Raw genomic sequence first — 14,297 nt, forward strand, 5'->3', positions numbered from 1 at the left:
GGAGCTGGTGGGTCTGCACCAATCCTAGAGGGTTTCATAGGAGCAATCAGACAACCACAGGAAGAGCTGAGGTATCTCTCAGGCCCTGCCAGCTCTGGGATCAATAGTGCATCCACCCATTCTTCAATGAGCCCCAGTTTGTCAGGACACCAGAAAATGAAACCAAAGAGAAACTTTCCGGTTGGTCAGGACCAGAAGAACAAAATTCTTGAGGCTTGGGGTATCTCATTCTCAAATTGTGTGCTTCCTGGTCAGTGCACCAAAATGTTAGGGTCATTGGGTGTGCAAGTGAGGACCAGACCACTGAAGTCAGAAATAAACTAAAAGCACCTCTATTTACTGGGCAAACACTTCTCGTCAGCTAGAGTCATGACCAGTCAACCAGTCTTAGGAGCTGACTGTGGCCCCAAGGGGAAGGAGTAGGCACCTTTTAAACAGAAAACCACAGGCAGATGGATGCTCGGGGTGGTAAAGAAGAATTCTGTTAATTGGGGTTTAGTCCTTGCGTAATGCCTGTCCCAGCAGGCCAGGTGGTTTTTACTGTCACTGAAAAGAAAAACAATGTTTGGAGCAATTCTGTCCTCTGGGCTCTTCAGGAACAATGAATGGCCTTGATAACCAGGAACCAAATCTGAGGCTTCCAAGTGAACAGCAGATAGGACATTTTCAGCGTATGTCCTCCCATCTCCTTTCTGGAAAGCCAAGTCGATTTGTTGGCTGAAATGGTCTTCTAGAATCAGCAGGGCTTGAATCTATTGTTTTCAAGATAAAGGAGGACTTTGAATAGCCCTTAAAGAAAGATGTTGGTTTTATACTAACCATTCAGGGGTTGTTGGGGATGCCCTCTCCAGAGTTAAGGAGGCTCTCTTACAGGGCAAATGGGACAGACTGAATGATCCAGACTAGTTTACATCTCTTCAGTTGGTTCCCATGGCTGCCTACTCTCATCAGCCTGACTGAGTCCTTCCTTCCATTTCTCCTGGTTATGCTTTGTGCCCCGTATGTGGTAAACTTCACGTTTTGTCCAAGACCACATTAATGCTATCAGACTTAGTCTTGAGGCCATAATACAATTCTTCGTCTAAGGAATGGTCAGGAGGCGTAACATCAAAGATTTGGTCCAGGTACGTAAAGATGGGGGAAGGTAAGGACACAGTACTGAGTCTGGCCATCTCAGGGCCAGCTTCTTCCCAGGGGCAAACTAAGCTCCTGTTCCCAGGCCCAGGAATCAATTCTTACCCTGATTTTCTAGATGTTCCTTGTTTATCTGTTAAGCAGTCAATGATAAAAGAACATAAAGAAGTTAGTTGCCTGTTATCTAAAGGAAGGCACACAAGTCATGTGTGTATGTGACTGGTTGCCTGTCGTGACCGAATTGACTGTGTGCCGCTTGCTCACTCCTTTGTTGCCTTATCTTTCTGAGTTTTGGACCATGAGTCCAGGATCAGGCCTGGTCACCAAAGCTCTTAGTCAAGGACCTTGAAGTCAGGGGACCCAGATAAGGCCTAATCACCAGTGTTTACTCCCTTCCTGTCCATGGTCAGCCCTGAGTCCGGGAAAGACTACAATGGAAACTCCCTTGCTCAACCCCATGTCAAAATATGATTAGACAACACTATAACCCACCCGGCCCCTCTCAGATCCCAAGCCGGCCACCTCCCTTAGTACTCAGAGATAAAGTTTCTATTTTTAAGCTTCTGTCTTTGAGGTGAGTTTTCTCAGCTTCTCTCCAAACCCATCGAAACAATAGAAATTAGATGTGTGTCTGTAATTTCTAAGTTCCTGTCTTGGTGAGAAGGGAGACAAACAGGTGGCCAGAAGCATTGAGGCCAGCTATTCTGGACTGTACTGGGGCCAGCTAGCCTGGACTTCACAGTGCAGCGCAGAACCGAGCAGTCCTGCTGTCTTTATAAGATGGAAGATGGGCATCCGCTCTGAAAAGCTACTCCTGCCTTCCATGTGCGTGCCATAGTGTGTGACATGTGTGCATGCTCGAGTGCACGCACACACACACACATGTACACGCAAAATCCTAAAGATGGGCTGAGGTTGGGGCTGAAGGCTGGTAGAGCTCTTGCCTGGCATGCATGAGGCCTTGGCTTCCATTCCCAGCATTCTATAAACCAGGCTTGGTAGCGATGCCAGTTATCCTAGCACGTGGGAGAAGAGGTAGGAGGATCAAGAGCTGAAGGTTGTTCTTAACTACATGGTGAGTTTGAGGCTAGCATAAACTATGTGAGCTCCCATCTAGTCTCCACTAAAGGTTGAAACAAACAACTTCTTGGTGTATGCTTTTCTCCTTCCTTCCTTCCTTCCTTCCTTCCTTCCTTCCTCTTCAAGACAGGGTCTCTGTGTGACAGCCCTGGCTGTCCTGAACAGGTGTGTGCTTTTTATTAGTAATTTGAAGTGGTGTGTGTGTGTGTGTGTGTGTGTTGTGGGGGGTAGAGTCAGGTGGACCTCTGTAAGTTTGAGGCCAGCCTGCTCTACAGAGTGAGTTACAGGACAGCCAGAGCTACACAGAGAAATCCTGTCTCAAAAAACAAACAAACCAAAAAAAAAAAAAAAAAAAAAAAAAAAAAAAAAACAAAAAACAAAAAAACAAAACAAAAAAAAAAACCCAAAAAAGTCATTTGTTGTGGAGTAAAGCAAAGCCATCTGGTTATTCCAGAATTTAAAGGCATAGTGAAAGTTGGAAAAGATTCTCCACCCCCACCTTGGTTTTAATACCTAAAATGACTCTGGAAAAGGGCCATGAGATATGTTTAAAATTTGGCCATGTGGGAAGGGGGATGGGGTGAAGAACTCGTGGAGGCGGGACCAGGAAGGGGGGCCTGGAATGTAAATAAAATCATTAATAAAAAAAGAAAGAGGAGAGAAATCAATTTTTGACCACTCATATCATGTTGGTGATCTTGTTCATAAAGTAATCTTTTTTTTCCTTACAACTTTATTTTATTAAAAAAGAGACACATGTACAGATTTTTAAAAGCATTTTGATATAAAACTATATGAATATATTTTTGTCAGTACTTGATTTTTTTTAAAGGTTTGATAGTAGGCATTGAAATCTTACTAGTTACCATAAAGTACATGTAAAACAAAACGTAACATGGAAACTAGTCAGTTTTCTTGGTGTGTATAGATTAAACATAATGATTTTTAAATACCAAAAATTGCCACAAGGCTATGTTCTTAGCTCTTGAGTTATTAATGATATAAGGTCTAGGTGTACCCCACTCTGAGAGGGTGCTATACAGATTATTATTATTATTATTATTATTATTATTATTATTATTATTATTATTATTATTTTCTCAGAAGGACTGAGGCTTCCACTTTTTGGCCTTTCTTTTTTTGAGCTTCATATGATCTGTGACTTGTTTCTTGGGTATTCAGAATTTTCTGGGACTAGTATCCAATTATCAGTGACTGTATATTATGTCCGTTCTTTTGTGACTGGGTTACCTCACTCAGGATGATAATCTCTAGATACATCCATTTTCCTAGGAATTTCACAAAGTCAAGTTTCTAGTAGCTAAGTAGTACTCCCATTATATAAATATACCACAATTTTTGTATCCATTCATCTACTGAAGGACATTTGTGTTCTTTCCAGCTTCTGGCTTTTCTTTTGTGATAACTTTAGGTTGAAAATCTCCTTTATTCGATATTAGAATGGCTATTCCAGCTTGTTTCTTGGGGCCGTTGCTTGGAAGGTTTTTTTCCCAGACTTTTACTCTGAGATAGTGTCTGTCTTTGTCTCTGAGATGAGTTTCCTGTATGCAGCAAAATGCTGGATTCTGTTTATGTATTCAATCTGATAGTCTATGTCTCTTTATTGGGGAATTGAGTCCATTTATGTTAACAGATATTAAGGAATAGTGATTGTTATTTCCTGCTATTTTTGTTGTTAGAGGAAGAATTGTCTGTGTGTCTTTCTTCCTTTGGTTTTCTTGCTTAGTTATTTTTTTTTTGCTTTTTCTAGTGTGTAGTTTCCCTCCTTGTATTGGGTTTTCCATCTATTATTCTTTGTAGGGCTGGATTTGTGTTCAGATATTGTGTAAATTTAGTTTTGTCCTGGAATATCTTGGTCTCTCCATCTATAGTGATTGAGAGTTTTGTTGGGTAATGCAGCTTGGGCTGACACTTGTGTTTTCTTAGTGTCTGTATGATGTCTGTCCAGGATCTTCTAGCTTTCATAGTCTCTGTTGAGAAGTTGGGTGTAATTCTGATTGGTCTGCCTTTATATGTTACATGTCCTTTTTCCCCCTCCTGCTTTTAGTATTCTTTCTTTGTTTTGAACACTTGGTGTTTTGACTATTATGTGTTGGGAAGAATTTCCTTTCTGGTTCAATCTATTTGGGGCTCTGTAGGCTTCTTTTATGCTCATAGTCTTCTCCTTCTTTAGGGTAGGGAAGTTTTCTTCTATGATTTTGTTGAAGGTATTTACTGTGCCTTTTAGTTGATATTCTTCACCCTCTTCTATTCCTATTATCCTTAGGTTTGGTCTTCTCATTGTGTCCTGGATCTCCTGAATATTTTGGGTTAGGAGCCTTTTGGCTTTTTTTTTTTTTTTTTTTTTTTTTTTGCATCTTCTCTGACTGTTTTGTCTATGTTTTCCATGTTGTCTTTGGCCCCTGAGATTCTCTCTTCCATCTCTTGTAGTCTGTTGGTAATGCTTGCATCTGTGACTCCTGATTTCTTTTTTAGGTTTTCTATCTCCTGGGTTGTCTCTTTTTGTGTTTTCTTTTTTGTTTCTATTTCCATTTTCAATTCCTTCACCTTTTTGGTTGTGTTTTCCTGTAGTTCTTTGAGTGATTTTTGTCTTTCCTCTTTAAAAGCTTCTATTTGTTTATGTGTGTCCTCCTGTGATTGTTTAAATGAGTTATTCACGCACTTTTCGAAGATCTCCATCATCATTGTGAAGTATGATTTCAAGTCTGAGTCTTCTTTTTCTGGAGTGTTTGGCAATCCACTACTTGCTGTGGTGAGAGAGCTGGGTTCTGATGTTGCCAGGGTGTCTTGGTTTCCATTGCTTAAGTTCTTTCATTTTCCTCCTGCCATCTTGTTATCTGTGATTATACTTGGTCTTGTTGTCAGTGACTGGTGCCTGTCTCTCCAGTAGATCTGAGGGCCCATTGGCTCAGGAAGAAAATTGCTTCTGAGTGTTTGGCTTTTTGTGGGCAAGCAGTGAGTTCGGGTGGCAGTGACTCAGTTTTGTCTTTGTGGGCTAAGGTGTGGGAGCTCTTATGAGGCTGTTCTGGGAGCTCAGCCTTCTCCCACAGGTCCTGAGTACTGCTGGCGGGGACCTGGCTCTTTCTCTAGATCAAAAGGTACCCTTTTCCAGAGAGCACAGCACTCTCTGTTCTCTGAGAACTTCTGGTGTGCTCTTCCTGGGCCTATGTGCCAGGCTCCCTTCTGGTCCAGGCGTAAGAGGGCCTGTGGAGTTGATCTTCAAGCACTGCCTTTCACAGGCAGATCCCTCTGACAGAGGCCCGGCCCTTACTGTGGGCCTAAGGGAACTCCCCCCTCCCCGCCCCCGCAAGCATCGCCAAGCAACCTCACCAGGCCTGTGTCCCAGGATCTCTCATAAAGTAATCTTGTGAATACTTCTGGCTGCCATCAAAGCAAAGCTAGGCCACACCCCTCAGCACTGTCACATATGCAAGCTTCCCGGCATGGCCCCCGGTTTGACAGTGAGCCTCCTTACTCTCCTCCACTGAACTCATCCAGCTTCTCCTTTGTGGCTTCTGGGGTTTGTGCAGACCTTGGAAAGTTCTAGTTATGGAAGGTTCCCCTTTATCACTAATTGTTACCTGAGAAGATCCACTGACTTGTATTTATTCATATACAAGAGCTTCCCCTGTAGCCCAGGCTGGCCCTGAGTTTGTGGCACTAAGCTCCTACGGACTCTCCTTGGATGCCTGTATCAGTTTATGGAATGAGAAACCACCTTCCTCGCGGCTGTGGAGCGCGCTGTGAGCCTTGGGTGCACTCTTCCATGGCTGGTCTTCCTGCTCTCTGTCCTCTGCAGAACATCTGCTTCTTCCACGCTTTGACATCCTCCCAGCCCATGACAGCTATGCAAGCATAAGCCTTCCGCCTAGGGGAGACATGGATCTCGGAGCTTTCTTCCTACGATGACCCTGTCTCCTTCATACCCACCCTCCTTCCTGACACAGGGCTTTACTTTGTAGTGTAAGCTGACTCGAACTTGTGATGATCCTCCTGCCTTGGCCTGTGGCATGCAGGGCCTTGTAGGTACAAACCACCATGCTTGGCTCCCTGCTGCCTTTACACTGAAGGCACTAAAGCAGGCCTTTGATGCTTAGATGGCTCAGCAAGAGGGTGTGGTGTCCAGGGACAGGCCAGAGGCCACTCAGCTCTGCAGGTGAGGCTGGGATTGAGTCTGGAACACTATTTGGGGCTGGTTTGCACGTTACTCGTCCTGGTCCCCATCCAGAGTGGAGACCAAGAACCTGTGCAGCTCATTTTAGAACTGGGAGTGTGTGTATCTACCTGCTTGCTACAGAGGATGTAGCTGAGTGTAGCCTCCAGGCTGGGTTGTTACCTCGCCCCCCACTGCTGTAAGTGCTGGATCACTTTGGACTCAGAATCTGTCCCTGACCTCTGCCAGGGTCGGGTGGGACATATGAGGCCCCCTTCTCTACCCATAGACTACCAGGGGAGCCCAGGCAGTCCCCTTCCTTTGCATTGTAGAGATCATTGTCACTGACCCCCATTATCATATATAGTAGAGCCCAGCCCTGCCTATGTGCTGAAATAGAACGTCTGTGTGTGTGTTCAAGCACTTGCACACACTTGCATGTGTGTGTGTGGTGAGGTGGGTGAACCAGGCCCTACAGTCTTCTGTCTGGACCAGATAAGGGGGGGCAGCTGGCTGGTGATCAGTGAGCTACTGGACCCCTACTTCTTCATTGTTCTTAGAATCTCCCTTAATGTTAAACTTCCCCCAGTGAGATGACCTAGAGATCAGTCTTTAGTTCCGAGACCTGTGACCTTGACCTCTGATGCCCCCCCACCCCCGACGTCCCCCAGATTAAAGCCTGTCTCTTGTATGGGGTTTGGTGACCCCAAGGGTCTTAAGATTCTGGCCTCTCTTCCCGTTTCCCTTCCGTTTGCTAATCCGGTCTCAGCTGAGCATGAAGCCAGCACCCTTTCTGGGGGCCTCTGAGGTTAGTACTGTACAGCGGGCAGACCCCAAGCTCTGCCCCTGGACAGGTGCGTCAGGGGAGCCTCTGGAACGGGAGGAGAGTAAGGCATGATGGGATACTGTCTGTTCCCCCGCCCCAATCACAGACGCACAGACCAGACAGTGCTCAGCCTTGTATTAGAGACTGTCCCTTGGGCAGCTCCCTCTATACATTCTGGGTGTGCTGGAACAACTCCACAGGCATAAGTGCAGACTGTCATCCTCTGAAGGGACATGGTGAATGGGTGTGTACCTTTGTGGGATGCTGGGAATTAGTGTCCAACACCAGAACATGGGTGCTTTCTTTCTCGGGATAACCCTGGAACGGGAGGGCATGGCTGAAGGTGGCCATTTTCAGTAGCTTCACCTTGGTGCTTGCCGGCCCCACCCTGGGCTCACCTCCCCACTGTGGTCCGTGGTCCTTCCTTGTAGGGTCGGAGATCCCTTCTAGTGCCTGGGCCCGTTGTGGAACACCTTGCCTCACCCTGTGGGTCTTATGGCTCATTTCCTGCCTTGGGAGCTGGGACCCTAACTCCGTGGGAGGGTAGAGTGTATGTGTTGGGGAGGTGACTGGGATGGGGTCTGGGCTTTGGGGCGGCTAAGAATAGCCTAGTCGTCTTTGTCCTTGGCGCCATGCTTGAGGATGCGCGTGAACTCCACATAGTTGAAGTTGCCCTTTTTATCAATGGGCGCCTCGCGGTACATCTCATCCACTTCCTCGTCTGTGAATCGGTCGCCCATGGTGGTGAGCAGCTCCCGCAGGTGGTCCTCGTGGATGAACCCTGACGCATGGGCATGATGTGGTTAATGAGAGCCACGCCCACCCACCGCCCCCAGCCCTTGGAAACCCCATAGTGGGAGGGGCTAGAAGACCCTCCTCTCCTTGGGTCTCCAGCCATTTGAGGGTAATGGATGTAAGAGTTTTCGGAGGGGTCCAGAGGGAAGAGTTTACAGAGGGACTGTGTACAGTGTTTGTGGAAACTGTGACACATGTGACAGAGTCTGGGGTAAAAATGACAAGGCATGGTTTGATTTCTGGAAGGTTTAAGCAGTGTGTCCTGGGCACTCTGGGCACTGGGAATTTGGGGCCCTTCCCTTGTAGCACCGAACACCCCTGTGCCCCCTGCCCAGCCCAGGTCTCCCGTGGACACTGACCTGAGGCTTCTTCATCAAAGCAGGCAAAGGCATTGCGGATCACGTCCTCGGGGTCAGTGCCGTTCAGCTTCTCCCCAAACATAGTGAGGAACATGGTGAAGTTGATCGGCCCTGGCGCCTCGTTCATCATGCCCTCCAGGTACTCATCGGTGGGGTTCTTCCCTGTGGTGGGTAGACATGGCAGCTGCTGTCCCCAGCTCTCTGTCCCCAACCTGACCTTTGTAGACTGGGAAGCAGGTGCCAGGCAGTCTTTTTTTTTTTTTTTTTTTTTTTTTTTTTTTTTTTTTCTCCTTTTTTTTTTCCTTCTCCTGGGCATCCAGCTCCTGTCCCTGCCTGCTTTTGAGGTATGAGGGCATGCCACAAGTCCCTGGCTTCTTCACCATTATGGTGTAAGATCAGCTGTCCCCAAGTGCCAGGCTGCCTGGCATACTCTCTACCTCCATTGTGCCAATAGCATCCTTACTCTTTTCTCACAGGCCAGGAACTGTGGCTCAGAGAGGTAGGGCAGCTTATCCAAGGTCACACAGCAAGTGGGGAGCAGGGGTCAGCAGCTAAACTTAGGCAGTCCATTCCCAGATTTCAGAAATGTTTTCGAAGTGCCTACACTGGTGAGCTTTGGTGACATATAGTCTTGCGTTTATGTCTCGGTTCTGTGCCTCAGGACTGTGACAGCAAGACACAGTCCCTATGGTCTCTCAGCAGTGGCTGGCACAGCTCTGGGATGCTGCGGTCTGCTAGGTTCAGACCCGAGCTGTGCTCAGGGACCCTGTGGCACTTTGGGCAGGGTTGCTTGTTTGAGTCTCTGCCTGTCACCCCCAAGAGGGGGTTACATGGAGAATTCGGGCGATAGCTGTAGAACTTACTGCCATGTCTGTGTCTTCTTTCGTACGATACATCTTGACTACCGTTTCCCTTCCCTCCACTCTTCCCAGTTCCCTCCCCTAACCTCCCCTCTTCCTGAGATCCCCTCCTCCTCCCTCCATTTCCCCTTCAGGAAACAGCAGGCTTCCCTAAGGTATCAACTGAACAGGGCTAACGAGATACAATGAGACTAGGCACAAACCCTCACATCAAAGCTAAGCAAGTCAGCCCAGGAGGAGGGAGAGGGTCCCAAGGGCGGGCAAAAAGCTAACAGCCATAACACAGATGCAGAGGACCTGGTGCAGACCCACGCAGTCTTCATGACGGCTGCTTCAGTCCCCGTGAGCCCCCATGAGTCCTGCTTAGTTGATTCTGTGGGCCATATTCTTTAGCTTGAAGACCACATGGGATCCGTGGACCCACCCCATGTTTTTCTGGCTAGCTAGTTAGGCCCACCCAGTCTCAGGGATGTGAAACCTTAAATACAAGGTGTAGGGGGCTGCAGAGATGGCTCAGCGGTTAAGAGCACTGACTGCTCTCCCAGAGGTCCTGAGTTCAAATCCTAGCAACCACATGGTGGCTCACAACCATCTGTAATGGAAACTCATGCCCTCTTCTGGTGTGTCTGAAGACAGCAACAGTATCTTATATATAATAAATAAATCTTTAAAAAAAACAAAACAAGGTGTAGTCTGACTAATGTGGGGAGCCTCATGACTTTGCGTCTTCTGAGCCTCATACCCCTTGCTTTGTTTTTCTAAGATGCCCAGAGGAGTCCTTAGCTCCTGAGGACCAGCCCTTCCTCCCCTGGACAGGACAGTCTTTCCCCTTCCAGGATGCTGAGAGGGTTTGTAATGGACTGCTGGGTTGTCTTTTGGGAGAGGGTGTCCTCAAGAAAGCCTGACCAGAGTAGCTGGAAGGTTGGGTGCCCCCTTTTCTGATCTGGGCTGCCGGTCGGTGCCTTTTACACAGGCAGGCACAAAACCGTGCCACGATGGACTGGATGGACAAGCCCAGTGTTGTAGCTGTCCCCATCTGTGACCTGTCCTCTAGCCCCACTGAAGGCTGTGCAGGAACTGTTGCTGACGGAGGCTGGCTGTGGCCGTCACACGGGGAGGGGTGCACTCTGGAGCCCTTGCTACCAGGCCAGTTACCCTCAGGGGTCTAGAGAGGTGCTCTGGCCTCCCTTCTAAGCCTACAGTTTCCCCATCAGCACAAACTCAAAGTGCTGGCACACTTCTTTAAGATTTACCACATCGCCCAATGCACAGATCTGACTTTCCCCGGGGAGTCAGGTTCAAATCCTGTGCTGGACCTGTTGCCTCAGTCTGCCTATCTGTTAAGTGGGCAGCAGAGCGCAATATGACCTGCAGGAACACTCTCATTTCACAGGAAGTGCCCTCTCCCTGTGGACCTGCCCTACTCACCCAGAGAGGCCAGCATGTCGTGCAGGTCCTCCTTGTCAATGAAGCCATCACGGTTCTGATCAATCATGTTGAAGGCCTCCTTAAACTCCTGGATCTGGGACTGGTCAAACATGGCGAAGACATTGGATGTAGCCCTCTGGGGCCTCTTCTTGGTGGTCTTGGCCTTGGCTCTCTTGCTGGACATCTTGGCTTTGGGTGTTGGGGCTTCCCTACGGAGAGGGGTATGGAGTGATGATGGACACGGAACCTTCCTGCCCCCCCCCCAGGCTTTCAGGTCTCAGCCTGCTATTCAAGGCACCCCACAAGTCTGGTCTCCAACCATCCAGTTCTTTCTAAGTGCAGCCTGTGGGCTGTGGCCCTGAGTATTTTTCCTATCCCTCTTCATCTGGGAATGTGGGCATCAGAGCATCCTGCCCCCAGAATTAGTTAATTTAGTATCTAGAGAGCCCCTGGAGTGGTGCTGAGCATAGAAAGAATTAATTTTGCTGTGACCGGGTAAAACAGAATTGGGTTGGTGCCAACCATTAACATGCCTTGTCTACTGCTTGGTATGTGCCCGTCTCGTGGCAGGGAGGTAGGGCTCTCCTAGGAGGGGGCAGACCAGCAGCACTGTACTCCCGATAGTACCCTCCCTGAACCCTTTCCACCACCCCTCCATCTCTCTCACTCCATACCCCTCCCCATGCCCCCATTCCTCTTACTCCATGCCCCTGTCCCTCTCCCCCAGCCCTCTGACTCCATGCCCCTGTCCCCCTCCCCAGTCCTCCCCATCTTCTGCATTGTCTGTGGAAAGCAGCTGTTCCCTCTCCTCAGGGATCCTGACTGGTCCCTAGTGGATGAGTTTCATCCTGGGCCGTCTGTCACTTCCTGGACATTGAAGCTCCCTCAAGTGGAAACTACATCCTATTTAGACCTGGTGTTTTAGCCTTTTTGGAGTTTTGGCCTCAGGCAGGTCTCTCCCATCCCATTCAACCTCAGACCTTTACTCATCTTAAAATCACTTCACACCCCGAGAGTCAATCTCCACGAAAGGACTCAGTGCTCTCCCAGCTTCTGACTGATCCACTTTGTCCCCTTCATGACATCCAGCATTCCACAGCCATTCCCAGGCCTCCCTCCCAGACCCCGTTCTCCAGCTGTCCTCTGGCAGAGCGCTGGAGTCCTGGGTGCTGTCCATCCACCCTTATACTTGCAGACTCCCACATCCCTCAGCACTAGGGCAGCCAACAAGCAGCAGGCTAGTAGATGACTCTTTAGTGAAAGGTTGTGTGAGGCTCCACTCTACAGATGGGGAAACTGAGGCCAGGGAAAGAACTCAACCTGACCCCATCATAGCTTGTGGGGAGAATACATCTCAAGACTTAGTGTCTGCCTCCACTCAGCTAGCCAAGGACCCTCTGTGCACTGCATCCCTTGGCCCAGGGCCCATGTTCTTCCTTCTCTGTCCTTCCATGTTATACCCCCTGGGCTGGGCTCATGGTCCAGCAGGTCCCAGGGCCACATTGGCCTGTAGTCGTGAGATCCTAGCTGTATAAGATCCAGTGAGCCCCACAGCACGCACCAGGCTTTGGTGTTTCTTTTCGTAGTACTGGGTGCGCATTGGTAGAAACTCAGGGCAGAACTGTCCCTAGAAGCTGCCTTCCCGTCTCCTGTGGCCCAGGCCGAGATGGCCATCAGCATTCTTAGCCCCTCCTGTCTGCAGACCTCTAGGGCAGGCCCAGCCAGGGTCCCCTAGTGTATCTCTGCCTTCTTCCTTGAGAGGCAGTGGCCCCCCAAAAGGGAGGTGCATACTCATGAGTGGATTAGAAGCCAGGACACCATGCTAGGCTGGGGCTTGGCTCTTGAAGGGCCAAAGGTTGTGGGCAAGTACTTTCTAGACATGGCTGAGTGACTGCAGTTAGCTGGGCCCTTACCCCTGAAGCCATAATCTCCCCTTTCTTGGTTCCTAGACGCCAAGGATCTGACATCTGGAACTTGGCTCTGTCATGACTAGACTATCCTTTCCTACTGTAACAGCTGACACCAGGTAGAAGCCAACCAGGTCCCCTTACTAGTTACTAGTCTCCGTAGCTGGGCTGTACCAGATGCTCTGCTCTGGAACCAGCTTATCAGAGACTCACTACTCTGGCCCTGGAAGCAACCAGGGCAGCTGGCGAGCTGTGAAGAAGCCAGCACCCAGACCTCCTCATCCCACCCTTCTCTGGTGCACACAGCACCGGGAATAAGGGAGGTGTGAGGTGGGTTTGCAAAATTGTGTGTGTGTGTGCGCGCGTGCTGTGCTTCCGTAGGGCTCCGTTTCCTCTGACACAGTTTCTTGGGTCAGGAATACTCTCAACCCCCTCACTGGCATCTCTACAGGCAGGTGGCCTGGAGCTTCTGGACTTGGTGTCTTAGGCTCTTTAGCAAAAGGACACTCTGGATCCTTGTTTCCTTGCCTAAAGACCAGTTTCCGGGGCACAGAACCATCAGTTGCTCAGTCACAGGCCAGGGTCCCCTGTAGGACCCGAGCAAGGCAGTAGCCCCAGCCCACACCACTAAGCGTGCCACAGCCCTCCGAAGGCCGGGTGAGGTCCGGCCTGACCACCTACTGTAGCTGCCCAGGCGCTGCGCGGGCTCCCACCTGCTGCAGAGAAGAAAAGTCCTTGGCGCTGCTGCTGTTCTTCGGTGCCTCGAGAGCTGGCTGGCAGCAGCTCGCTCGCGGCTCAGGGGCTCTGGGGGCGGAGCCTGGGCTGGGGGGACCGGGCAGCCGGGCCTTACAAGGCAGAAGAATGTGCGGGGGTGGGGTGGGGCGGGGCCGAGGCAGCCAGCCCGGCCTTATTAGGCCTCTGCTTGCAAGCTGTGAGGCTGGGGTGCCCCTAGAATAGCTCCCCTCGACGCAGCCTTTTCCTGGGTCGGCCCAGGCTGGGGCATGGAAGACGACTGAGGTGTCCAGACTGGCAAAAAGGGCGGAGCCTTCAGGGTTTCCCAGCTCCCCGGACTCCCCCCCCCCAACTTGTCCCGAGGCCCCTGCTTTGTCCAGCTGAAGGCTGGCTTTCACTCGGCCAAGTATGGTCTGTTTTTTTTTTAGTGAGACACAGTCCTCACAAGCGGCCATCACTCTTTCCCTAGGGAACTTTCCGGCATTCAGTTACTTTGTAAATAGTTGCCAGGCTCATTGTGGGGCTGTATCTGCCTAGGGAGCCCTGGGAGGGACAGTTCTGACCAAAAGGGTTCTGTAAGCTGGGTTGAAATGGAGTAAGGGTGATGCTGGGGAAAGAAGCTATTGAGAAGGGATGGAGCCAAATGTAGTGGTTCACAGCAGTATCCTCGGCATTTGAGAAGCTTGAGGCAGCGGGATTGCCAACGTCAGCTATAGTGTAGGTTCTAGGTCAGCCTGAGGTATAGCAAGACTATCTAAATAAACAGAAGGCAACAGTTTCTATCTGCCCTGGCCAGAAGTAGGACTTAAGGAGATTAGTTTAGCGTAAAGGCCAAATTTACAAAGGAAACGATTGATGGATTTTAGAGCTCATACCGAACACTCAGGGGCAGGAGAGAGGGCAGACAGAATGTGGAGGAGCTGCTGGTTGGGCTTATGGGGCAGAGGGAAACTGGGAGAGAGTGGGAGGGGCTCTGGGAACGGTTCAGTGTTTAGGCCGGTA

At 49.6% G+C, this 14,297-nt stretch overlaps 1 protein-coding gene across 1 annotated transcript; it reads right to left on the reverse strand.

Annotated features, from left to right (window-relative positions):
- Positions 1 to 7,334: 7,334 nt before the first annotated feature.
- Positions 7,335 to 13,348, reverse strand: MYL9 (myosin light chain 9). Its single transcript, XM_080924987.1, has 4 exons — positions 13,277 to 13,348; positions 10,657 to 10,865; positions 8,369 to 8,530; positions 7,335 to 7,995 (listed from the first exon to the last, which is right to left on the reverse strand). Exons 2-4 carry the CDS (start codon positions 10,838 to 10,840, stop codon positions 7,823 to 7,825), a joined length of 519 nt encoding a protein of 172 aa, XP_080781113.1. The 5' UTR covers positions 10,841 to 10,865; positions 13,277 to 13,348; the 3' UTR covers positions 7,335 to 7,822.
- Between the last annotated feature and the right edge of the window lie 949 nt (positions 13,349 to 14,297).

This window comes from Micromys minutus, assembly GCF_963924665.1.
Source record: "Micromys minutus genome assembly, chromosome: 11".
Classification (NCBI taxonomy): Eukaryota; Metazoa; Chordata; class Mammalia; order Rodentia; family Muridae; genus Micromys; species Micromys minutus.